The sequence below is a fragment of the Toxotes jaculatrix genome, chromosome 6, assembly GCF_017976425.1.
Source record: "Toxotes jaculatrix isolate fToxJac2 chromosome 6, fToxJac2.pri, whole genome shotgun sequence".
Lineage (NCBI taxonomy): Eukaryota > Metazoa > Chordata > Actinopteri > Toxotidae > Toxotes > Toxotes jaculatrix.
In genome coordinates this window covers 24,269,745-24,296,367 of record NC_054399.1, presented here as the reverse complement: position 1 = coordinate 24,296,367, position 26,623 = coordinate 24,269,745, and the positions used below count along the sequence as shown (strand labels likewise).

Genomic DNA, 26,623 nt, shown 5'->3' with positions numbered 1-26,623 from the left:
CCAGACCACAGATGACCTTTATCATTATTGCCATCGTACAGCAGATCCACGTTCCGGACATCAGAGTCAACGGGCTGAAAACAACTGAGAGGCATCTGGAGGGAAATCACAGGTTCAGTCCAAGAGAACTTCTTCAAGTCGTATTATTTTGTTTGGTTTACAGATTCTATAAAAACAGATTACTTAAGTGACTGATCAACAATCAGAATCATTGCAAAAAATAATTTTCTGTCAGCTATTCTTTTCAGTTCTTTGTCTACAAATGAACATAGTGTTAAACATTGATTCTAACTTTTTAACATAACTTACTGTACTGTACCCTTGCTGTTGCTAAAAGCTATTTCCCCACTGAGGGACTAACAAAGGATTTTCTTATCTTAAATGTTAAAGATAATTGAAATGTTTAAAAAGGCAGAATCAGAAATATATGCACGTCTCTGTCCACAATCAGTCAAACTGAATTAAATCCATGCAGCTTGTTTAGATCAGACCGTTGCCTGAGAGCTGCTCAAACAACCTGAGATGCAGTCCTCTTAACAGATACCCCTGCAGATAAACCCTACACTCCACCCACAAAAGCTACCACTTTACATCAGGATGAACTTCAATCACATGTAATCTAAATAAGTAAGAAGGTTAGTTTCTCGGTTACTATCGTTTAAGACTTTAAGTGGTACAGTGTAGTGTAGTTGCACTCACCTCTGCTCTTTCTCTTGGCCTCTCTGCAAGTGAGAGCAATAAAGACAAGCAAGCTGCTAAAACCCCCCTGAGTCACTCCTGGAGTGCTATGAACAGTGTTTCTAGATAGACAGGTTTGAGGGTTTCAGCACAGTTAATGAATTATGAGTCATGTTTCACTCTTGTCAGTAGTTACAGGAAGTGAAAAGCCTACAGTGAGAGGATGCCAAAAGATTGAAGATGGAGTTTTATTGCATATTCAAGTACTGAAACATAAAAATTTGATGAACTATATAATATTAAAAATAATACCAGAAAGAGCAAAATCTCACATTTTAAAATATGATTTAAACTGGGGACATTACAAACTCTCCCATCTATTAAAAAAAAAAAAAAAAAAAAAGACCAAAAACAAGGCAAAAAACCTGACTTATTAAGAAAAAAACAACAACAACAAAAAAACAACAACATAACAACAACATGCTCTCACATGCAAACAAAAAGTCTTAATTTGCAGTAAAACAGTAATTTCCGGTTTAAAAGCTCAGTTCTGTCTGATTTCACTCATTTCCGTTTGGATCACAGACTGCAGACACAGACACCCTCACCTTCATCAGAGTTCGAACGAATGACGTCATGATTAGTTAATACAACGCTGTGGCCCCACACGCCTTCAGTCGGCCTTCAGGGCGTACAGCACGTCGTCCTGGCTCACGTTGAGGCGCACGCGCTGCAGGACTCCCAGCCGGCTCGGCTCCAGCAGCAGCAGCCTACAGGCTCCCAGACGCTGACACACTGCCAGGCCCTCCGACACGCTGATGGGCTGCAGACCCTCCACCCGACACAAAGCCTGATGCTGCACGAACACCTGAGACATTAAACAAGAGGGGCAGCGCATTCAGTCAGTGTCCTTTCCCACAAACAGCCAGTTTAGATTTGACTTGATTTGTTGTCTCCCCGACAGCCACAACCACAACAAACAAACATTTAGAGCTAATGTGATTGTGAATGACATCTATTTGTTCAATTTAAGAACGTTTCAAAAACCTCAAAGCTGAATGCTTTCGGTGATGCATGAGTACAGGAAATGGAAACTGCATGCCTAATGTAGTCATCAGTTTCAGCACTGTGCACACTGTGGTAGCTCGGCCTGTCATATAACACAAGATGACTTCTTATAACAAGAATAATGAGAACTGAGCACTGAGGGTCAGGTGGAAAATATAACATGCATGTGATGTTTTGTTACATTAAAAGATGCTTTGCAACACAGAGAGAGACCTTTTCTGCTTTGTTGCTGAAGTTTGAGTTAACTTTTATTTACAGCCAGTACATTCTGATGCCATTGTACCTCCAAGCTTCAATCAAAAGTTTGACAATTTGGGAAAAATGTTTGTTCTGACACATTTTATTTTGTTTGTTTACAAAGTAAAAAATTGGAGGTGTATGGGTGTACTCCCCTCACACCAAAAAACATGGCTCATCACGTGTGTTTGAGCTTTACCTGCTGGAAGGTGGCCTCCTCCAATCCCAGCCTCCGAAACTCAGCAATGACCGCCCTGAGGAAGAGCTGCTCCTGCACCGATGCACACCTGAAAACACACGAGTCGCTTTATCTCATCATAGCCACTAATGTACACCTTTACAAATCCATCCCTGCTTCATTAAGGTGACCAGCGTGAGGTTCCTACTTTATGGCGGTGACGTAGGCGGAGGAAAACATCTCATTCAGAGCCTCCATCACATGACTCATTCCCACCAATCCTGGGGCAGAAGGGTTGGCAGTAGAGTGCTCGCAGATCTCCGTTGCCCTGCGACAGATGTCCAAACACCGACGAGCGTCGCCCGACAGAGCGGCCACCTGCCAGAGGAGAGGAACACTGAAATCCCTCTGAACTGAGAGCAGACAGACCTGTGACCTGTGACCTGTGACCTGTGACCTGTGACCTGTGACCTGTGACCTGTGACCGCGCTCAGGTCAGGTGAGAGGTTGTGAGAGATGTCATGGTCGTCTACCTTCCTGGACACGAGCTGCAGAGCGTCCTCCTCGAAGGCCTTCAACTTGTTCAGCCTGGACGTGATGATCTGCTGCAGCTGCTTGAAGCTGTATGGCTGGAACGACATCCTGGTCAAACCCTGGAAACATTCACACACAACAGCTCAGCATCAGTTCATCACAATCATTTTATTTTTATTTACTTTTTAGAGAAAATCATTTACATTGTGAACAAGTTTGCAAAGTCTCTTGAGAAAAATGAAGCAGTTCGTTTTTCTCTGCTAAGAACTCATCACAAAATCACAATAAAATAACATCTGTGACAAGTTTGTATTGTGTATTGTTCTGCTGCTCTCATAAAATCTACTTGTGCTATCTACCTACTCGCTAAATGAATAACTACTTTGAGTTTGTGAATGAATCATCACATCTGTTCTTCTGTTTTGTAAGTGAGGTCAAACGGTTTACACCCAACAGTGTTTCCTCTCTCACCAGTCTGCTGGCCACTCTATTGATCATGATCCTCTCCGGCAGGTCCATGGTGTTGGCGATGGTCAGCACCACCAGGCGGGCGTGACGCCGCGTGGGCCAGTCGAACAGGTTGTACATCACATTCTGCTTCCTCGTCCACAACAGGTCCAACTACAGAGGTCCAAACACAAACCAGAGGGTTAGTCTGCTGCCAGAAAGAGAGACAACCAAACAGATAAAAAAAAAAAAAAACCAAAGCAAAACAACATAATAAGCCAAGCAGCACCCATCACGGTCATGATAATTACAACGATGGCAGCATGTAAAACAGTTCCTGTCATTTAAATTAGTGAAATAACAGAACGTTTCAGGGGACATTTGTTAAAAAATATAAAAAATAAAAATCCTTATACACAACTTTACATTGTGTATAAGTCTGAACGAGCAGAATGTTCTAAACAATGAACACCTTGTCAATATCAGTGCTCTAGTGTTTGGCTGTTTATCCATGAGATGCTGCTTCAGTGTGAGAGTGTGTGTGTGTGTGTGCATCAGAATCAGAAACACTTTATTGCCAGGTATGTTACACATACAGGGAATCTGACATGGTGTTGCTGGTGCAAACAGAAGACTTGGACTGACAAGTCCCATAACACACTCAGGGAAACATTCTAAATAAAAAGAAAGTACTAAGAGGAGGACAGTCTGCAAAATACATTACGATAAAGTGTGTGATGTAGTGCAAAAAGAGATAATATGGCAGTAATGTCCATAAGAGTGTTAATATACAGAGCTGAGAATTATGTTAATGTAACAGAGTCTAGAGGGAAGGAGGCAGAATGAAAGAACATATCACTATAAACAGCTTGATGTGTCACTAACTTATGTGGTTTCTGCAGAGTTTGGAAAGTAAAGAGCTCTGGGGCCCAAAGGAATGCAGTTTTAGGTGGTGATTCACACACACAGCAAAACATTGTGTGTGGGTGTGTTTTTGGATCTATGGGATCTGATGACAAGGGGAAAAAAAAACAAAACACTGAATTCCACCTTTTCAGTTTGCAGGGTTAAGTTTTTATTTAAATTGCCAATTTTAAACTTTATTTAACTTTGTTCCTGTATGAGATGCTGTTGAAGTCTTTTGGGGAAATGCCCATAAAAGAAATGATCATCAATAGGAAGCAGAGTTCTTACTTCATCCACCAGCAGCACCGTGGTCTCCTTCCTGGGTGCAGGGTTGCTGAATCTCTTCTCCAGCAGAGCTGCCGCGTGGTCGGCTGTGGCCTTCTGACCCGTCAGCCTCTGCAGAGATGAGACAGACCCGTCGATCACTAACAGACACCACAGCTTTAATTTAACCACGACACCACTTGTTCCAATATATAAAGAAACTGTCCAACATTTGTCTTCTCAGAGACAGAAAAGACAAAAGACAGACATAACATCCAGACGTCTCTACATCCAGAACAGAGATGGGTCCAGGAAGAGTTTAACCTGATTATGTTTTGTAATTTCACCTTCTAATTTAAACTTAAAGGAAAAAACTATTTATGCTGTTATTAGAAAAGAAACAACAGATTTAAACAACACTTGTAAATGCAGACAACCTGAGAACCCCAGTGATGGACGGTGGTGACTTTGTGAATTCTTCCATAACTCCTCACCTGCAGGATCTGGACGTAGGCCTGATGAGGATCCGTCATCTTCATCCCATTGATCTCGATGAAGTGGAAAGGAGGGATCTCGTCCTCCTCGGACGCTTGCTGCAGACATCGCATCACCTCGTGGACCGTGGCTGTCTTCCCTGTGCCTGGCACACCTGAGATATACATACACCTGAAACACGGCAACATACAAAACAGGTCAGTGTGACAACCAACAGAAAGGCAGTCTGACTCCTGTGATGTTGTTGGGAACCAGTAGACTGAAAGTTTCTGTTCTGGGCCTCACCCTCCGGTACCGTCGATGATCTTACTCTCCACAAAGCTGTAGATGTCCTGAAACTCCTGCTCCCTGCAGGGAAGCGACTCCGGCACCGAGGACACATGTAGCCTGATGGGACACGTACACACACACACACACGTTAACATGCAACAAGTGTTCAGTGTACAACACACACACCATGCTGTGGATCAAGAGTCACAGATCTGTGATGGTTGAGTTTGACCCGGACTCTCCTCTCACCTGGTTCTGGCCTCCTCCAGGACATTAGCGGGCTGTCGTGCCGGCAGTGACCTGCTGGGGATGCTGGGAGTGGCATGACGGGGGGTCCGTGGCGTTCCGGGCGTGATCTGCGGAGACAGAAAACACGAGGTGAAAAAAAAAAAAAAAAAAAAAAAAAAACCCTTAGATAAATTATTTGGGATATTGTTGCATCGTTTTCCTCCTGCTTAGGCTCAGTTTTCACAACACACTTCAAATCACATGGCAACAAAGCACATCAAATAAAGTAACACACACCACACAGTGACCTGTTTAAATATATCTAAAGTTACAGTCTGACTTCACAGTGAGAAGACAAAACGTGACTGTTTATCTCTGTGTCAGGTTACAAATGATTCGTCGGTCTGGACTTTGACCTTTTTGTTGGGAGTTTTCCGCGGCGTCCTGGCGGAGGAGCGAGTTTTCTGCTTTGAACGAGGAGTCTGAGATCCTGCTGCAGCGTGTCGCCTCTTCTTTGCTAATACTTCCTCATCGCTATCCAGCCCCGCCTCCTCTTCACCCTCCTCCTCTTCCTCGCTGCTGCTGCTCTGCAGCTCCTTCTTCGATGGAACAAACTCGTCCACGTCCTCTCCATCTGAATTCAGCTCCTGCCGGTTGTCCAGAAGATTCCTGACCAAACACACAGCCTCTGAAATTACGCAACTCAAGTTTCCCACAAGAGAACATTTATACACTGCTCGACTAAAAGTCAAATCAGCAGCAACTTCTGTAACTGTCACTTCTCACTTGAAATGATTATACATTACAGGTTGTCTAGAAATTTTAAAAAGTCCATTATGTTAGGGTTAGGGTTCATTTCTGATATTGGCCTGTGAGAAATCTGTGAAGTTAGTTTATAGTGTAAACTTTGATTACCATAAAATATAACATGTTCCCATTATGGTGACCGTGGACGGACAAATGTCTTCCCCAAGAGAATTAATCAAATGTCTCATCCTGTCAGAATAAAGCGTGATGAACGATAACCAGCAGTCCAGCAGCCAAAGAGTCATGAGGTAACTCACAGCTGTTTCCTGATGCGAGATGATACCATCTGGGCCGACTTCCTCTTAGAGCTCCTTGGCGTGGCGGCGGCTGGAAGCATCGGGGAGTTTTCATTGTCCACCTCAGCCCTGATGAACATGGATAAATCAAGGTGCAAATATACTTTTGATCAGAGACAAACATTCCTCAAACAGACACCTGCACCAGTTTCCTGTGGACGGAGGAAAAGTTTGACTCTCACTGAGAAAAATTCATCATTATTTTTATTAGAGGTTCACTGTTCTCTACATGGGAAGCTACAGGTATAACCTCAACCAATTAGAGTGCAGCTCGTTTACTATAGTTTACTCATAAGCCACAGAGCAAACTAATAAAGTTAATATATACTTGTCAGTGTTTTTATTGTGAATGTGCTGATAAGTGATGATGTGGTACTCACAGCACGCCCAGAGCTGGTTCCCGCAGGGTTTTCAGATCTTCTCTCTTCTTCCGAGACGGAGTGGAAGCTCTGCGCACAGACGAGGTGAGATGTGAGGTTTGTGGGATTAATCATCACAAGGTTTCTGTTCTACCACCTTCATCCACACATAAAAGAAATGGAGTGGAATCAGTGACAGACTATGTGTACTGTAACTTCACCATCTCACCCTGATGTGCACACTCACACCTCTGAATAACAGAGACCACCACATGCACACAGGTGTGAATTCAGTCGATTCATTTCTTTTTTTTCTGAAACACCACTTTGTTGTGCTGCGGGGACTCAAACTCCCAGCAGCCTCCGAGCAGTTGAGAGGGAAACCAAAGGAGTGGAGAGAGGAGGCATCAGACCGAAGCTGACGATCCAGTTTCACTGCTCCTGTACTGAAGCGTTTCAGAGTCACTGTCCACTCTGGTGCTTGTTCTGATGAACGTTAGCTCACACTTACTCTGCTGGTTTCACTAAAGTGCTGTTCAGTTTGTGAAGATTATCATACTGCATGTCATCCCCCTCTCTCTCTCTCATTGTATGTGAACAAAATTTTTTTAAATATCCTGCAGGCTTTTTGTTGAGGGGACCAGGGTGATGTACAAAAATACATCATCCCTCCACATGACTCACTTCTGCCCCCTGGTGGAATCGTTTCTCCTCTGGGTGGCGTTTCTTCTTCTCGGTGTTTTAACCGAGCCGGTCGGTAACTCTGCCTCCATGGCATCACCCTGCTGAGGACTGACAGAGGCACCAACGTGTCTGTGGTTTAATTCCAGCTTATCTCCAGTTTAAACCAGTTTCAAACCAATTTAGCCCAGTTTCACTCTGCTTTACACAATTTTAACTCTGGTTTAAACCCGTCTAACATCATTTTAATCAGTTTGTCTCCGTCTGAACCAGTTTAACTCTGGTATACACAATTTTAAAATCATTGGAAATGTAGCTGTTACATGACGTCAACGAAACGAAACTCTACACTGAGAATAACGTGGACACTGTGTCTGTGTGCGTCGACACTGACCTGGTGGAGTCGCCTCTGGCAGACGAGGGAGGACTGTCGATCTCAGAGGCAGGCAGTTTGTTAAGGACGATGGCGGCAGGCAGCAGGGGGATGGCGTCCTGAGCGGCGGGGGCTCTGTGGGCCTTCCTGAGGGGGACGAGGCTGTGGGCGAGGGGCAGTGCCTGAGGAGGAGAGGACGACAGCCTGTGAGCCAAAGTCACCTCCGACTCCAGGTCCTCGTCCAGCAGCTGGCTCAGGACATCCTCTCGGATCATCTTCTCTGGACCTGACGGGACGAGGAAACAAGGTTTAATGCCTTCAGCTTTGCCTTAAGTTCCCCCATCAGGCGCAGCTGTTACATGTGTGATCCCCAGTCTTTCAGTCGTCATACAAAACTGTGCTGAAGCCAGTCTGTTAGTGTGTACTCCTACTCTTTTAACAATCTGTAAAGACTGTGAAAGTGGTGTAGTGTGTCCCCAGCTTAAGTTGCGAGGTGGGGCCTCCATGGATTGGACCTGTTTGTCCAAGTCAACACCTCAAACTCGTTGTTGTGTCCCTCAAACCATTCCTGAACCATTTTTGCTTTGTGGCACCGGGAACACCCCACAAGAGCTGCAGTTTTGGAGATGCTCTGACCCAGTCACCATCACAGTTTGGCTTTTGTCACACTCGCTCAAATCCTTATGCTTGCTCATGTTTTTGAGGACAAAATGTTCACCTGCTGCCTGATATATCCCACCCACTAACAGGTGCCATGATGAAGAGATAATCAGTGTGATTCACTTCACCTGTCAGTGGTCATGCTATGCCTGATCTGTGTAATTAGTTACAATTAGCCTTTACATACCACAGCTGTTGTCCTTATTCCTCCCTGTGTGTGTGTGTGTTCATGAGTATTAAGTCAATGATGAAACCTATGTGTCTGTTGCTTGTTATAATGTTCACATGTTGTGAGTTTAATTAGACAGTGTACAAATTTAGCACAAGGCAAGATGTTTCTGGCCGTGTTACAGTGCTCTGATGGTAATTTCCAGGGCGAATTATTAAGTTGTTATTGCGGCCCGTCATAACTAAAAATAGTCCTGTTGTTCTGAGGAGCTAAGTTATTAGCATCGCCCTGAGAAGGGGAAATGAACATTCTGTGGCAGCCGTTATGCCTTAATCTTGTTTATCCAGCGAGTGTTGCTGTTCCTCTGTTCACTTCATGACAGAAACGTTTGTGAGGGTTTCTGTTTATTCTGTGGAAAGCAAAATATCCTCATTTATATGCTGCTGTAAGTTACAGCTTGTATTTCAGAGTATGTATGTTTGGATAAGCCTTGCTAATATTAGTTGGTGATGTGTATACATACATACAGAGGGTAAAATAAGTATTGCATGTGAGCAATGCATGTGACTAGAAGCTGTCATTACCAACAAAGGCTTTTGTACAAATTATTAAATTTGTGCAGCGTGTTCAATACTTTTTCCCAGTGTCATTCCATTTTATTACACATAACTTATTGTATCCTGATTATATTAAGATGTCAGGATTTGATGGTGGTTTATTACTACTAAATGTTACTACCTTTATGTTATTCCAGATTCATGGCAATGCTGAAACAGAAGAATCCACATATCTCCTCCTGTATCCTGACCGATACACCGTCCTGTCTGCTGTCATAAACCTTAACGAGCTAGCCCTCCTCCATTACCTCACAAACACTATCCCTTTCTCTTCAGCTGACACTTTCAGGTCTCCAGTCTTAACCTTTGAACTCTGACCGCAAACCAACAGCACTTCTAACACCAACAACTTTCACTGTTCATACACTGTTTACTCCCATTGCTTCCTCTGACTCAACTTAGTTTCCAGTTAGAAGCACACTTACTGTTGAGTTCCAGTCTCTTGCGGACTCCGGGCGTCCTGGCAGAGGCGCTCCTCCTCTTGGCGCTCAGACATTTTGAGGCCGACAGTTTGGTGGCTGAGTGCAGGGACTCGGCTTCCACAGCACCGGCCTTGCCCGCGCTCATGGTGGCCCTGCTGTACCTCACTTCTCCAGAAGACGCTCTGCGCATGACGGCAGGGTCCGGTGTGGGCAAGGCACGTCGCGAGGGGCCTCGGGACGCTGGAGTTGCCGCACGCGGCAAGCAGGAGGGCGAGGGGGGGAGGGAGGGTTTGGGACGGGAAGGAGGAGAGGAAGCCAGAGCAGGTTCAGAGGCAGGCTCCACCACAGCAGAGTCCATCACCCTGAAGGTCTTAGAGTCCCACGACAGCTTCACATACAGAGTGTCTTTATCGTCAGAGTCAGGGAACGGGGCTGCTGCATCCAGGTGCTTCACCTTTGAGGGAAAAGGGAGGAACTTAAAGGGTCAGTTCACACAAAACAGTTTTGGCTTTATTTGGTCAGGTTTTCAAATCTGTCGCTGCAATTTCTGCCTCCACCACACAGCACTAAGAGGGTGAATGTAATTCAGTTCGTACTGAAAAACAAATCAAGAGCAACATTTCTCTGTTACTCTGATTAAGACCCAAAAAACACATCTGAGACACTGTCCCTGTGCAACAGCTGACAGTGAACTTTGTGGATTATTTAGCTCAGTGACTCCTGACCAGTGGACATATTGTGGAGTAACTCAGCTCATCAGAAATACAGAGGCAGAAATTGTGATTTGATTTAAAAAAAAAAAAAAAAGGTGTGTTTTTATGGAAAGTCTAATGAATCAACTATCCAGGAGCCACGTGTCCAACAATTCCATGAGGACCATCCTGTCTGATCTGACATGGCTGTGGGCAGCCAGATACAAAAGGCTGGGAAGAACTGATCCACAGTACCCACGACACTGCCAAAGGTTGCCTCTCCTTTCTATTGAGTTTTAGTTTTCAATGCTTTGAGAAGCATTTGTGAAAGTGTGTTCACCCAGATTTGATTAGGGAGATGGTGCAGGTTTCAGAGAGGGATCTCTCAAAACCTCAGCAGATAAACACAAAATCATCTACAAGTAAGAGAAAATATGTTGTTGTTAAAATCTGAAATAAAGGAAAAACAAGCAAGCAAATCCTTCCTTTACCTGCACGGGTCTGAGGATGGACTGGGCGTCAACCTCATCGTCACAGTTGCGACCCTGATAGTAGAAGATCTCCTGTGTGTGAGGCTCTCTGCCCAGCAGCTTCAGCTTGCCCGGGGGAATTTCAGACACACGAACAAACCACTGCACCACCGCCTTTTTCTGCTTCCCGCTCTCTGAGACGCAACAGGAGACAAGATATTCATATCAGAGTTATCGTCGTTAGAGGGTTTCTGACTGATGAACGCTGTTCCATTCGGTTTCCAGGTTGTAATCAGAACTGAGAAACTGAATTTTCTAAAAACTGTGAGGGGGGGAAAAAAAGAAGAAAGCAAATCTAATTTTGATACCTCTCATTAACTTAAGACAGTAATTCCGTGTAATCAAACCCAAATTTAATCCTAACAACCATCACTGGAACTGTAAAAATGTTTTAATACTTGCAAGATATATCTCTACCATCCATACTAAATGACATAAGTGCAGCACAAGTCTTCAGTAAGACTCAAGTCCAGTCTCAGGTCATCTGTGACAAATCTGCATTAGCTGCGTTCAAATCAAGGCAAGTCTTTCAGGTAGTGGTTGGTTAAAAAGTTTTTATTCCATGTGTGAGACAAAATCCAATATTCAAGGTGGCCACACTGCCTGATGCTTTTACCATGGCCTGCATCACAGAGGAAGGTTAGTGGGTTATCCTGCTAACTTTGGGCTTAACTCAGATTTTCCAGCACAACAAGGCTGTTTCATTTTTATAACCCAGACAGAACTCATCACTTCAGTGCTCTTTGAGGATAAAAGCTTTGTTGTAGGGAGTCACATCACTGACATCTGAGTTCAGCAAATCAATATAAAATCCAGTGCCATCACTGATCGTTTGACAGGAATCCCTCCTCATTCTGAGATCACCACAAGATTAACCGGGACTCACCGTCACCAAACAGCTTGATGACTTTGGCCACATACGGACTGTCTTCATCCTCCCCCTCAATGAGAATGTGCTGGCCAGTGTTAATGATGGTGGTCCTCGGGAGACCCTCCACACTGATGGTCAAAGAGCTGAGACACAGACAGAAAAACAACAAAAATAAAACAACCACATAGACACGAGTCCAATTTGATTATGGAAACAAAAGCAGGAATTTCACAATAAAAGCTGAAGTGAGCTGAAAATGTCACACTAAGTTTATTTGTTGGTTCTCATTCCTTTTAAATTGAAGTTCTCATATTTAATGAGCAGCTGAAGATGTTTCTGTTTCTATAGGTTCCTTCAGTCATGGAATTTTCACCCTTATACTATGGCTGCAGTCTGTTGCTTTTGTTATTTTTTGAGCTACACACTGTATGGATAAACATTACATGTCTGGATGAAACAAGTTGATTAATCCTCCAATGCTCTTGCTGAGCTCCAGTTTGTTGTATTATGGCCTATAATATTTAACCATCTTTAACTTTCTAATTGCCACAGAACCATTCAAATGTCCTTGTTCGAGCCTTGTAAGTAAATAATTCTGTACATGTCTAGATGAATGACTTTTTTTTTTCAGGATGAATGACTTTTACACAATTACATGTCCTATATATAAAACTGTAAGACAATTTGAGTGATCTTCCTCTTAAAAAAATCTAATGAGTTGCATGATCATTTTGGGCCAGACAATTAACCTTGAACTTTATCTCTGAAAAACTTTGATTTGTTTTTCTTTGTCTTATGTGATGGTAGACTGATTATTTTTGTTTTCTTTTTTTTAACAAAAGCAGTTTGATGACATTGCTTTGGGCTTCAGGATTGTGGTGGACAGATTCCTGGAGATATACTAAAAATGAGGATTAGTGCCGACCGCAGCCGTATTCAAAACTAAAAGAGGCTAGTCTTTTAGTTTATGATTTAAAGCTGAAAATATTCACACTGGAGAAGCTGAACACAGATTAGTGATTGTGGACATCTTTGTTTAAAGATGATTAAACTATTCTCACAGTAGTTTGACTGATATTCTGCAACAGACTTAGATATCAAATAACATATTGTCTCAGCTCTCTTCTATGAGATGTATACTGTAAGTTATCTTTATTAAACTTTGAGTTTATCTCTAAAGAAAACCTTTTAAACTATAGGTTGGAGGAGACAGTAGAAAAAGCGAGTGTGAAATGCGTCTAAAAACAAACGTAAACACCTGCAGAAAACCAAAAGAAGATAAGTTCTCACCCATATTCATAGGTTTTTAGCTTCCTATTGAAACTTGAAGGCTCTCCACGCCACTGGTAGACTCTCCTGACTCTCAGTCTGGTGAAATACTTCATCCTGTGTCCTCTGTCTGCGCAATGAGCTCAGACACAGGGCGGCAAACACCCAAAACACACCGAAGTTCGGGGATGAAGCCGATTTGCGCCGTTTGTCTGCGTTAAATCAAATCAAATCAAATCCAGGCTCGAAAAATGACATTCACAGAGACAGCAGAGAAGACAACATTTCGCGCCAAAGTTACGTGGTTTCCGGTACGTAAGGAGCTTACGAGGTGCACTACCGCCACCTTCTGCCTCGGAGTGTGGGCCACAGATTACATCCTAAATACCCATCCCAATGATTGATCCACTTTACATGTTCATTAATGATTTCATATTAAGAGCCTTCTTAAAATGTGCAAATAAACAAAACTCAAAGTAGTGATTTCCGGTCAGCTTCTCTGCACAGCCCCAGAATTCAGGGACTCGAACCGGAAGTGTTATTATCATTTCCGCCGCAGGTTCGCAGGCTCATACGAGAAAACTAACAATCATTTTTCTTTCTGATGGCAAACAGAACCGTTAAAGATGCCAACAGCATACACGGGACTAACCCACAGTATCTGGTGGAGAAAATCATCCGAACTCGAATCTACGAGTCTAAATACTGGAAGGAGGAGTGCTTCGGTCTGACCGGTAAGTAGCATGTTAGCGTGTTAGCCCGCGAGCTAACCTTAGCTTCGTTTCGGCTAACGTTGATAACTGAAAATTTCATGCCCCTGTTGTTTATTTAAAATCACTCAAATAGTCTCAAAATCGCGAAACTTTCCCTAACATTTAATGGACAATGTGTGGCACTTCAGAAGAATTTAGTTAAGCAACAAACTGAAGTTGCTCTGTTTTAAACTAGAACTTCATAACATACTATTGTTCACTGTTATGCAACAAACAGCTATGAAGTCACCGCAGCCCAATATTAGGTAGTTCCCCAAACTGTTCTCGATCTAAGGTTGAACACCCCAAAGAAAGTATGTTCATTTCATCCCTTGGCTTTTCTTAGCTTTTTACCAGAGAATTTACAAAACTTTAAAAAATGACTTGAGCACTCCATCTACATACTTTATGTACTTTTATTCTGGGTCAGTTTGTCCTGTTTCAGTGGAGAGAAACCTTAATGCTACACTAAACCACGTTGACACCAGTCAGCCTCCCCAGCTTTGGTTTGTGTTTGTCCCTTTTCCTGTTTTAACGTAACAGTGACTGTTAATAAAGCATGTGCATGTTGTGTTATCCGTAGCTGAACTGGTTGTTGACAAAGCCATGGAGCTGAGGTACGTTGGAGGAGTTTACGGCGGGAACATCAAGCCCACTCCCTTCCTCTGTCTTACACTGAAGATGCTGCAGATTCAGCCAGAGAAAGACATCATCGTCGAGTTCATAAAAAATGAAGATTTCAAGTGAGTTCACATATGTCATAGGTTAAGCTGACTATATAGACTGTATATCGGAGAAGATGTTTTCCAGCAACTCGTCAGCCACAACTGTATGGTCACAAAGTGTACGATGACTTCAGCGCAGTTACATGAGCTGTGTGAATACGTGCAGTGACACAGTAACACAAACCAGAGAACAACTGCTCATTGAGGCCAGCAGGATGACATGTTGTCGAATAGAAAATCCCGTGACATTCTGAATCCGAACATCACCACCTCTGTGTGGTTTTGTGATCTGTTGGATGGCACAAAATGAGAGTGCTCAGACTGCGTGTCCAATTTCTTGGACAGGTATTTCAGTAGATGACTTCATTTCATTTCTTTCATTTACTCACTACAGAAGTTGAATGTTGAATTCAGTCATGTCTTGCACCATCCAGCCTCACGCAAACTCCTTCTTTTTGCAGCTACACTTTAATTTGCGTTGACATTTACACCTGAGTCACACAAATGAGCTAGCATTTTTGTCAAGAATAAACTTGAATAAAACCTATATTGAAGATGATGTTTTCAAATATTCTCTGGTATACTTTTAGACCCGAGTATGGATGGCTACCTGAAATGATTTCTGGCTCCTCGTTCTGGGTTTTGAGAACCAGGTGTTGTGGTTTTTCTCATCATGCTCTCACTATTTGTTTTTAGATATGTTCGTTTACTTGGAGCGACGTACATGAGATTAACTGGCACTGCAGTGGATTGTTACAAATACCTGGAGCCTCTGTACAACGACTACAGAAAGATCAAGAGTCAGAACAGAAACGGAGGTGAGTTGCAAACGTCACTCCATCAGTGGCTGTGTGGTGTTGAGCTGAGCTGAGCTGTGCTCCATTCCAGTGGCTTTCACTTCTCTGGCCACATAAACCAAACCAAAACTGGTTTCACTCTTTACTTTGCGGCACATCCCGGAACAAAAACAGTTTATTGTGCCTCTTATTTGTCTGTTTTCAAACTAACAAGTTGAGTCTGATTATACTGTTAATGTATGATAATATCATTCTGATTACAGCAAATTCTCTTCCATTTTTACCTTTCTGTGTCAGAGTTTGAGTTGATGCATGTGGATGAGTTCATTGACCAGCTTCTTCACGCAGAGAGGATGTGTGACATCATTCTGCCCCGGCTTCAGGTATGTTTACACCATGTTTACACTCAGCTAGTTTCACATGCCCACACCACTGATGTTTGCTTGTGTGTGTGTGTTTGTTACAGAAGAGACAAGTCCTGGAGGAGGCTGAGATGTTGGATCCACGTATCAGCGCTCTGGAGGAAGACCTGGATGAAGTGGAGAGCAGTGAAGAAGATGATGAGGAAGAGGAGAAGGTGAAAACTCTTTGGCTGTGAAGTGAATAACTATCATTTGAAATGGCAGATATGGTAACGTACATGTGTACTGGTGGCATGTACATGTGTACTGGTGGTGCATGCATATATGTTGGTGGGAGTCTGGAGACCAGACAAGCAGCCAAACTCCGAGTTCATGTGACCGATGTCTTCCTCGTGGTCGGTTAAAACAATCTCAGTAAAAGTTATTATGAAGAACAGGGCACTTGTGGGAGGCCCGCTGAGTCACACAGATTGTTGTTGTGCAAGTTATTAAATGCTTTATAATGCCCTGTGTGGACATCAACAATTCAATTTACTACTAATGAAGCTTGGGTTTTTTTTTTAAGCATTAGAGGTTTAAAAATGCTTGTGTTTTTTTTTTTGGCTTGCAGCCAGAGAGACTTCAGACGCCGGAACCCCACAGACGCAGTTACCGTGACAACGACAGACCTCGCCGCTCTCCATCACCTCGTTACAGACGCAGCCGCTCACCGAGACGGTTTGTTTTCTAATTATCCCTCAATTTGAAATAAGACATTTTCATCAAATACATGTTTACGTTAGTGATTCTAAATTCTGAGTTCACTTTTAAATCATCTTTTGTGTTTTTTTTTCTTTTTCAGGAGGAGCAGATCTCCAAAGAGACGAAGGTATGTTTGCTTTAAGCTTAAAAAGTATTCAGACCCCCTTAAATTTTTCACTTTTTCTTAAATTGCAGCCATTTGCTAAAATCATTTAAGTTCTTTCTTTTCCTCATTAATGAACACACAGCTCACCATATTGACAGAGAAATTTTTGCAGATTTATTAAAAAAGAAAAACTGAAATATCACACAGCCATAAGTATTCAGACCCTTTGCTGTGACCCTCATATATTTAACTCGGGTGCTGTCCATTTCTTCTGATCATCCTTGAGATGGTCCTACACCTTCATTGGAGTCCAGCTGTGTTTGATTATACTGATTGGACTTGATTAGGAAGGCCACACACCTGTCTGTATGAGACCTTACAGCTCACAGTGCATGTCAGAGCAACTGCCTGAAGAGCTCAGAGACAGAATTGTGGCAGAGCACAGATCTGGCCAAGGTTACAAAACAATTTCTGCTGCATTTAAGGTTCCTAAGAGCACAGTGTTCTTGAATGGCCTAGCCAGAGCCCTGACTTAAACCCAATTGAGCATCTCTGGAGAGACCTGAAAATGGCTGTCCACCAACGTTCACTGTCCAACCTGACAGAACTGGAGACGATCTGCAAGGAGGAATGGCAGAGGATCCCCAAATCCAGGTGTGAAAAACTTGTTGCATCATTCCCAAAAAGACTCATGGCTGTATTAGCTCAAAAGGGAGCTTCTATAAAATACTGAGCAAAGGGTCTGAATACTTATGGCCGTGTGATATTTCAGTTTTTCTTTTTTAGTAAATCTGCAAAAATGTCAACAATTCTGTGTTTCTCTGTCAATATGGGGTGCTGTGTGTACATTAATGAGGAAAAAAAATAAACAAATGATTTTAGCAAATGGCTGCAATATAACAAAAAGTGAAAAAGGGGGTCTGAATACTTTCTGTACCCACTGTAAATAATTTGTCACCTTTAAATATTTGTAGCCTGGGCTCACTGATGTCTTTTGTTGTGTTGTAATCAGTCCATCGCCACGGAGAGACCGCCATCGCAGCAAGAGTCCCCGCAGACACCGCAGTCGGTCCAGAGACAGGCGTCACCGCTCCAAATCCCCAGGTAAACAAACAGGAATGAGCAGGACTCCTCATCCTCCTCCAGTGTCCAATGATCCAGTGAAAGTTTGCACAGTTGTTCATTGATCCCATTGAGATTTTTTCTTCTAATATAATGTTGGAGAGAAACGGCCCTGAGTGAGTGTATGAGTGTACCCAGTGATGGTTGTTTGGGACTTATTCTAAAGTCTTTTTCATTGTTGTGATCCAGGTCACCACAGAAGCCACAGACATCGCAGCCACTCAAAGTCCCCAGAGAGGTGAGGCATCAGCTTGAGTAATTGAAACCATTTCCTAAAATCTCTGTGGTGTTCATCAGCCTGTGTGGAGCTGGGTATCATTAGAAGTTAGAAAACAGTGCAGATACGAGACCTGAGTTTCAGACACAATACTATTCTTTTATTCAATACTGGATAATAAACGTATAAAAATGTTTTTCTACCAAATGCTTTTTTCTTCCCATAACAAAAGAAGCTACTAAATGTTGTCTAATCACAAGCAGCTGAACAGTAACTTTGCCTAAAACTGCAGCCTTCAACTACAAAACATAAATCAGGATCTGTGTTTGACGCAGGCTGCTGCGATACACTTCAGTCTGAACTGATACACAACAATCTCACCACAGAGTCTGTATGGTAGCTTTGTATCACATGATCTTCATCAGCTGATGAACAAAGGTTTGAGACTTCCAGCTCCATTTATGATTCGTCAGTGGTTTAAAATAATGTGTGAAAGTGAATGGAAAATGAACAGGTCTCCAGTTTAAGTCATTATTCGTAATGAGATGTGCATCATTTCTTGTTTTTCTTTCACACCACAGGAGTTCAAAAAAGAGTCACAAGAAGAGTCGGAGAGGAAACGAGTGATCCCCCTTTGCTTTTATATCTTTTCCTGTTTTTTTTTTTTTTTTAATCTCCAAACTGTCACTTTCAATATTAGATATTTGACCACTGACCTGTGGTTCAAACCCTCTGAGACAGAAAACTCTGCTCCCCATTTTCAGATAATATTGGTTGTTATCAGTAACTTTTGGATATGTGTAAATGTCGAAAATGGTTTTCTTGTAAACATTTTCTGTATAATGAGAATGAGTTTCAGACTCTTGCCTGATGTTTGTCTTAGAAATAAAGATCCCGGTTCAATATTCCTGTGTTTTTGGAAGTTTGTTTGATCCCTGAGGAAGACGAGGGCACACAGCTCCTGTTTGATGCTCTTGGCAGTTTGTTTATAAGGTCAAATAACACACGTTAAAAATATTACAACTATGGTCCAGTTTCATGCCACACTAAATGGTTAACACAACAGCTGAACATGGGAAAATGTAAACGCTGTCTTTGGAGAAGGACTAAAGGAGTTAAACTGACATTGTTCCAATAAAGTTTTCAATAAATATGTAGTGAATTTATCTTTACAGGGGTTAAAGTACAAACTGCCTGTTTAATGTTTTGTAAATGACTAGTGTGTGTGGAGCACTGGACACTCTAAGTCTTGAATAAGGAAAAAAATCTTTTAGCATCGGTACATGAGCTGTAAATACGTGTGAACTGAGATGCACATAGAAAACACTCATCCAGTCCTTTAGTAGGAACAGCCCTACACTTGCTTCTTCATGCAATTATCCAATCAGCCAATGATGTGGCAGCTTCAATGAATGTTCACCTCAAACACCAGAATGAGAAAATGGGATCTCAGTGGCTCTGACTGTGGACTCATTGTTGGTTTGAGTGTTTGAGTGAAACTGCTGATCTCCTGGGATTTTCACTCTCAACAGTTTGTAGAGTTTAACTCTGAATGGAGTCAAAAGCCAAAATCTGCTGTAAAACAATGATGAAACATTAACTTAGAATTAGGCATCAGAAAGTAATAAAATAGCAGATGTGCTAATAAATGAGACAATCCTGCAATAACTAAAATCCTATTACTCAAATCTGATCACTTGGATAAATTTAACAGCAAAAGCAAAATAAAAATCTAGCCTTTTTTTTTAATTATGTTTGATTAGATCCTTTTTTTTCTTTGTTTTTTTTAAAGCTGCATTGGAAAGTAAAAAATTACAACTACAACCAATAAAACCATCACATTAAAGATATGTCTGTGTAGGTTCTTATTCATCCAGGTCCTAGTTATCCTATGGGGCTATTGTTTGAAGCTTCAAACAAGAAGTGTCACAAAGACTTCTGTCTTTACTCCAATTTTTCTATTGCACCATGGGTCTGATTGAAACGCAGTTTCAGTCCCCTGTATGTGTTATACACATGGCAGAACTGACAATAAAGCAGACTTTGACTTTGACTAAAACCGTGTTGCCATAATTTCTATCTTTACAGAGTTAACAGTTTTGGTTTTTGTTGACATTATCAGAAATACGTACATTAAATTGTATGTTTCTGACCCTTATTTACTTACATGAAGGTGGCAGAATATTAGAAAAACCTGTAGTGCAGCCCAGTACAACACCATAACACACACAGAATTTAATTAGTGTCAAAAAACATCTTAATATTCTCTTAATAATCTAAATAAACTCTTAATATTGTTGGTAAACATTTGAATGAATGCTCCCTGGGTAACATTCCACCCCAACATCCCATTTAAACTGGATAATATTAAAAATTCATTTATAATTAAACATTAGAATGGTGACTCGGAGGAGCTCTACCTCAAGCAAAACTATCTGGCCTGATGGCACTGTAATCACATCTCAAAAGAAGTGTTTGAGAGGCCCAGCAGTATATAATATTAGTAGAGTAGGTAGAGGACAAGACTTGTGGGTGACAGAGCGTGACACAGACACACTGAGAGAGACTGAGAGCACAGTGCATTAAAACAAGACATGGTTGTGTCCTGGGTTTATATTTGAATCACACTTTGTGAATTTGAACTTAAACATGTAGAAAAAAAAGCTAAAAGCAGAAGAAACAGGTCCTCAAGATCAAAGCCAACATCAAAGGAATCATGTTCACTGGGTTAGTGAGCTCATCACTGATCGATGATGATATCACTTGTGACATCATCATTCTCTATATTAAATGAGACTGCAGCTCTTCAGACAGCCAGATCATTTCAGACCTATTGGCAAGTGATCCAGCACCTTGAGGAAGACGACAGTTTGCATCTATCAAAGGAAGACCGCTGATAGTGACAATACCTGTTTGAAGAAAAGCAACAACTTTACCACCTTCTTCTACCATCTGAAGAAATGGAGAGTTCAAGACCCAAGCCTCAACCCCTGATGTCCATCAGACTACCCCAGCAGGTGGGCAAAAAGACTGTTAGGTCTCATCAGCAAGAAGTTTCCAACCGCAATAACCAGCTAGCTAGGGACAGCGCCAACCTCTCTCAAGAGAGACAATGGAGAATCGCACTTAGCCAGCAGCTGCATGAGACCAGACAAGAGCTGAATGCGACCAAACAACAGCTAATTGAGACCACAAGACAGCTGGAGAGGCAGAGATCCCTGAAAGACCAGGCCATCGCCAGGGAGAAACAGATAAGAACAGACATGGAGGCCGTGAAGAAAAACGCCGATATATTGGTCAACAACGCCAACAAGATTGTTGCCCAGGACCTCAAAACTAAACTCAAAGCTCAGCACTCTCGAAACTCTGAGGACATCCCATGTAAAAAGATGACAGAGGAGATGAGACGTGCACAAGAAGAAGCAAGTGAGCGAGAGATGGCTTTTCAGAGAGAAGTGGAGGAGCTGAAAACTAAACTCAACATTCAGCTCTCTTTCAACTCTGAGAAGGACATCCTATGTAAGAAGATGTCAGAGGAGATGAGACGTGCACAAAAAAAAGCAAAGGAGCAAGAGATGGCTTTTCAGAGAGAAGTGGAGGAGCTGAAAACCAAACTCAACATCCAGCTCTCTCTCAACTCTGAGAAGGACATCCTATGTGAAAAGATGGCAGAAGAGATGAGACGTGCACAAGAAGAAGCTACTGAGCAAGAGATGGCTTTTCAAAGAGAAGTGGAGGAGCTGAAAACTAAATTCAACATCCAGCTCTCTCTCAACTCTGAGAAGGACATCCTATGTGAAAAGATGGCAGAAGAGATGAGACGTGCACAAGAAGAAGCTACTGAGCAAGAGATGGCTTTTCAGAGAGAAGTGGAGGAGCTGAAAACCAAACTCAACATCCAGCTCTCTCTCAACTCTGAGAAGGACATCCTATGTGAAAAGATGGCAGAAGAGATGAGACGTGCACAAGAAGAAGCTACTGAGCAAGAGATGGCTTTTCAAAGAGAAGTGGAGGAGCTGAAAACTAAATTCAACATCCAGCTCTCTCTCAACTCTGAGAAGGACATCCTATGTGAAAAGATGGCAGAAGAGATGAGATGTGCACAAGAAAAAGCTACTGAGCAAGAGATGGCTTTTCAAAGAGAAGTGGAGGAGCTGAAAACTAAATTCAACATTCAGCTCTCTCTCAACTCTGAGAAGGACATCCTATGTGAAAAGATGGCAGAAGAGATGAGACGTGCACAAGAAGAAGCTACTGAGCAAGAGATGGCTTTTCAAAGAGAAGTGGAGGAGCTGAAAACTAAATTCAACATCCAGCTCTCTCTCAACTCTGAGAAGGACATCCTATGTGAAAAGATGGCAGAAGAGATGAGACGTGCACAAGAAGAAGCTACTGAGCAAGAGATGGCTTTTCAGAGAGAAGTGGAGGAGCTGAAAACCAAACTCAACATCCAGCTCTCTCTCAACTCTGAGAAGGACATCCTATGTGAAAAGATGGCAGAAGAGATGAGACGTGCACAAGAAGAAGCTACTGAGCAAGAGATGGCTTTTCAAAGAGAAGTGGAGGAGCTGAAAACTAAATTCAACATCCAGCTCTCTCTCAACTCTGAGAAGGACATCCTATGTGAAAAGATGGCAGAAGAGATGAGATGTGCACAAGAAAAAGCTACTGAGCAAGAGATGGCTTTTCAAAGAGAAGTGGAGGAGCTGAAAACTAAATTCAACATTCAGCTCTCTCTCAACTCTGAGAAGGACATCCTATGCGAAAAGATGGCAGAAGAGATGAGACGTGCACAAGAAAAAGCTACTGAGCAAGAGATGGCTGTGCGGAGAGAACTGGAGGAACTGAAAACACAGCTCAAAGTTCAGCTCTCTCTCAACCTTGAGCTGTCAACAAAGCCTGAGGCTGAGAAAGAAGACAACCAGTCTCTCCAACAAAACATCACAGAGGAAGAGAAGAAGGAAAAGTCTGAAGATGTGCACGAAGAGGAAACCTGCCAGGAGGAGACCGAGGTGCCTGAGGAGATTGGCTCCAAGAAGACAAAGAAAGCTTCTGGTTGGAAGAGAGCCCGCCACTTTCTGGGCTTGAGGAAACCAAAGAGGTTTAAGAAGTCAAAGGAGCCGGCATCCAGCAGCAGCACCACCTAGGCTGCCTTTCCCTCCCTCACCCACTAAAAAAAAAAAAAAAGACCTTTTTCAGATAACCCAACCGGTCGAAGCAGATGGCCGCCTACCCAGAGTCCGGTTCTGCTCAAGGTTTCTTCCTGTTAAAGGGAGTTTTTCCTTGCCACTGTTGCCAAGTGCTTGCTCTGGGAGGAATGTTGGATCTCTGATTTAAAAAAAAAAAAAAAAAAAAAAAAACAAGAAGAAGAAAGGGTGAAGGGAGGGAATTAAGATGCCAAAAAAAAAAAAAAAAAAAAAAAAAAAAAAAATTAAATAAAAAAAAAATGGGTTGAAAACAACCCTTAACAAATGTTGGGCCTCTCTGTTGTTCATACTTTTTATGTTTTACAATTATTTTCAATTGATATGATTTCCTGTGACATCTTAACATCTTTGTTATTGTGCCAAAACAACCAAAAACAAAAAACAAAAAAACTGAGTGCTAAACTAAGTGCTAAGTAAAAAAAATTATTAATTAAAATCTGACAAGGCTCGGCCTCCTGCCCGGTTCCCATGCAGTCTGCATTCATGTCTGTCTGCAGTCTGATTTAAACTTTATTTATTTAAATTATAATAATAAACATTTATTTAATTATAATAATGGTATATATATTTTGTATATATATATATATATTGACTAATGCAGTGTAGTAATCTCAGGGCTAATGAATGTTATTGTCTGTAGTACACCAGGAAATGAAACAATTACATTCACATATGTGTCAATAACATTTATTCATATGGTGGACAACCCTTAGTATGACACGGTAACACACCTGAAGTATGATGTACATATGTCTGTATTGTAAAGTGGCGTTAATGCCACAGGCATTTTTCCTTTTTTTACCAAAACCATATGTGCCAATACCAACCATACATGTGCTAATAGCAGCACTACATCCAGCACAGATGCACCGCTAATGCACATAGAGAAGCAAAGGTTACTGGTTCATATCCACTGACATGATGTTTGACACACTCCCCAGTCACCACATGAAACCTCTCCCATCATGCTGCGGTCACAGTCTGTTTCCAAGTCCATTCTCACACCATAACAGAGATGATGGAAGTGAGAGAGTTTACAAAATCCTATTAAGTATCTTTAAGTATGAGTATTGTAAAATATGTTTGATTGCATGGAACTACAAATGGGCAATTTTCAGACAGAAACCGCTAATATTACGACAGTATATGAACACATTATCCATTAAATACTGCAAACTTTTAGTTTTCTCACTAGCTTAGTTATTAAAGAGCAACAGAGGAGGAGTATTTGTAGAAACACTTTACCCACTGCTGATAAATTTGCTTTCCTGAACAATCATGTCATTAATATTTGTAGTATTTAACTGTGATAATGAAGCTAAGGTGCAGGTGAAGGCTGGTGCTGATCCAGGGAAGCTCAACAAGACTCACACGTTTATGAACAGTGTTATGGCCACGTTCAGAGTGTTCATTGTTAAGTGAACCTGCATTATTAAACTAATACATGACAAATGTTCTTCTGTACATTGTGTATTTTACATAAGAACATGCTTCTAACTCTTTTCTGGTTCAATGGTGTGAATGAACTGCAATATTTGAGTCAATTAGAAAGGACATACAAGCTGCAGCCTCCTGTCTGTCTGCCAGTGCTGCTTGTGAACTGAGGACCTGTTCATGAACTGTAGTAAACGTATTTCCTTATGTAATTCCAGCTCAGCCAGGACCATTTGACATCCACACTACAGAGCTGCATGAACAGCTGGTTGTAACTGTAACAGGTATTGAGTGAACGCAATGGCACCACAAATTAGTATAAACAGTCTTTATTCAGCAAGTACACAATCAACCAGAGGATACAGTGCAGGTGAGTCCCGTGTGCTCGGCAAGCAGTTAACCACAGGACCAACGGGGCAGACAGGGAATGCAGGAGACTCGTGAGCAGGTAATCAGTCCAACAGTTCTTAACAGGCTCAACGAGTTTGGGGGAAGAGAAATGGCTCAAACTCACTGCTGGTGAAGCCTTGCTGGAAGGTGGTTAAATGAGGGCTTGGTGTGGATCCGGACCTTAGACAGAGTCGGAGGAGCCGACGACAGAGGAGGTGAGCTGGAGAGGTGAAGCAGAGTGCCAAGCAGCCACAGGCAGATGAGGAATGGAGAACAGGCAGGCAGTACTCGTAGTCAAGGACAGAAGGCTGGTGGATTACCGGAGCAAGGACGTGAAGAAAGGTCGGAAGCAAGACGGGTCAATACCAGGTAAGCAGTCTGGGAATAAGTGCTGGAGAGTCAGGCATGAGAGCAAAGACAATCTGGCAAAGAGTGAGAGGAGTGAAGCTGCATATTTACTGGCTTGATTGGAGATGGTGAGCAGGTGACAGCAGCAGGTGGAAGCAGTTGGGCTGATGAGGGGTGTGGCTGAGCAGCAGGGCAGGAGAGGGGCAGAGCAGAATGTGACAGTACCAAACGTTAAAGATGTGAATGTGCAAGACTGACAGAAAACGTTTTTCACCTGTTAATTAGTGGTGCTGTGCTAACTACTGACATTCTTCCATCCTTTATCCTCTCTTTCACTTTTCCTACCTTTCCTAACCCTTCTGTGCCCCCATCCCCCATCAGGGCTGAAAACAACCCTTAACAAATGTTGGGCCTTGTTTCTCTGTTGTTCATACTTTTTATGTTTTACAATTATTTTCACTTAATTCAAATTGATATGATTTCCTGTGACATCTTACCATCTTTGTTATTGTGCCAAAACAACCAAAAAAATACAAAAAAAAACAAAAACAAAAACAAAAACAGTGCTAAACTGAGTGCTAAATAAAAAAAAATATGAATTAAAATCTGACAAGGCTCGGCCTCCTGCCTGGTTCCCATGCACATTCATGTCTGTCTGCAGTCTGCCTGCAGTCTGTCTGCAGTCTGCTTTAAACTTTATTTAAATTATTATAATAAACATTTATTTAATTATAATAATGGTATATATATATATATATATATATATATATATATATATATATATAGACTAATGCAGTGTAGTAGTCTCAGGGCTAATGAATGTTATTGTCTGTAGTACACCAGGAAATGAAACAATTACATTCACATATGTGTCAATAACAATAACATTTATTCATATGGTGGACAACCCTTAGTATGACACGGTAACACACCTGAAGTATGATGTACATATGTCTGTATTGTAAAGTGGCGTTAATGCCACAGGCATTTTTCCTTTTTTTACCAAAACCATATGTGCCAATACCAACCATACATGTGCTAATAGCAGCACTACATCCAGCACAGATGCACCGCTAATGCACATAGAGAAGCAAAGGTTACTGGTTCATATCCACTGACATGATGTTTGACACACTCCCCAGTCACCACATGAAACCTCTCCCATCATGCTGCGGTCACAGTCTGTTTCCAAGTCCGTTCTCACACCATGACAGAGATGATGGAAGTGAGAGAGTTTACAAAATCCTATTAAGTATCTTTAAGTATTGTAAAATATGTTTGATTGCATGGAACTACAAATGGGCAATTTCCAGACAGAAACCACTAATATTACGACAGTATATGAACACATTATCCATTAAATACTGCAAA

The 26,623-nt window shown here is 42.0% G+C and overlaps 2 protein-coding genes across 3 annotated transcripts; one reads left to right on the top strand and one right to left on the bottom strand.

The window, feature by feature from the left end:
- Positions 1-958: 958 nt before the first annotated feature.
- On the bottom strand, positions 959-13,326 carry orc1 (origin recognition complex, subunit 1). 2 transcript variants are annotated; one of them, XM_041041313.1, is made up of 18 exons: positions 13,073-13,326; positions 11,798-11,925; positions 10,873-11,045; positions 9,693-10,143; positions 7,843-8,107; positions 7,452-7,559; positions 6,789-6,857; positions 6,370-6,477; positions 5,722-5,974; positions 5,327-5,433; positions 5,093-5,194; positions 4,807-4,978; positions 4,337-4,444; positions 3,167-3,316; positions 2,695-2,814; positions 2,370-2,539; positions 2,183-2,270; positions 959-1,546 (listed from the first exon to the last, which is right to left on the bottom strand). In XM_041041313.1, exons 1-18 carry the CDS (start codon positions 13,165-13,167, stop codon positions 1,352-1,354), a joined length of 2,862 nt encoding a protein of 953 aa, XP_040897247.1. In that variant the 5' UTR covers positions 13,168-13,326; the 3' UTR covers positions 959-1,351. The 2 variants fall into 2 exon arrangements, with proteins under 2 accessions (XP_040897247.1, XP_040897248.1); XM_041041314.1 differs by lacking the exon at positions 7,452-7,559 and having other exon boundaries at positions 962-1,546.
- A 283-nt stretch (positions 13,327-13,609) lies between these two features.
- prpf38a (pre-mRNA processing factor 38A) lies at positions 13,610-18,778 on the top strand. Its single transcript, XM_041040516.1, has 10 exons — positions 13,610-13,785; positions 14,387-14,546; positions 15,225-15,346; positions 15,623-15,708; positions 15,792-15,902; positions 16,298-16,404; positions 16,529-16,555; positions 17,547-17,638; positions 17,846-17,894; positions 18,455-18,778. The coding sequence occupies exons 1-10, from the start codon at positions 13,656-13,658 to the stop codon at positions 18,498-18,500; spliced, it is 930 nt and encodes a 309-aa protein (XP_040896450.1). The 5' UTR covers positions 13,610-13,655; the 3' UTR covers positions 18,501-18,778.
- Positions 18,779-26,623: the final 7,845 nt, after the last annotated feature.

Bases quoted from the DNA above. Each gene is read 5' to 3' on its own strand.
- orc1 (XM_041041313.1), bottom strand. From the start codon at position 13,167: ATGAAGTATTTCACCAGACTGAGAGTCAGGAGAGTCTACCAGTGGCGT. The intron at 11,926-13,072 runs GTGAGAACTTAT...TCTGTGTCTCAG, and splicing joins CTAAAAACCTATGAATATGG to CTCTTTGACCATCAGTGTGG. The intron at 11,046-11,797 runs GTGAGTCCCGGT...GTTGCGTCTCAG, and splicing joins CATCAAGCTGTTTGGTGACG to AGAGCGGGAAGCAGAAAAAG.
- prpf38a (XM_041040516.1), top strand. From the start codon at position 13,656: ATGGCAAACAGAACCGTTAAAGATGCCAACAGCATACACGGGACTAAC. The intron at 15,709-15,791 runs GTATGTTTACAC...TGTTTGTTACAG, and splicing joins TCATTCTGCCCCGGCTTCAG to AAGAGACAAGTCCTGGAGGA. The intron at 15,903-16,297 runs GTGAAAACTCTT...TTTGGCTTGCAG, and splicing joins ATGATGAGGAAGAGGAGAAG to CCAGAGAGACTTCAGACGCC.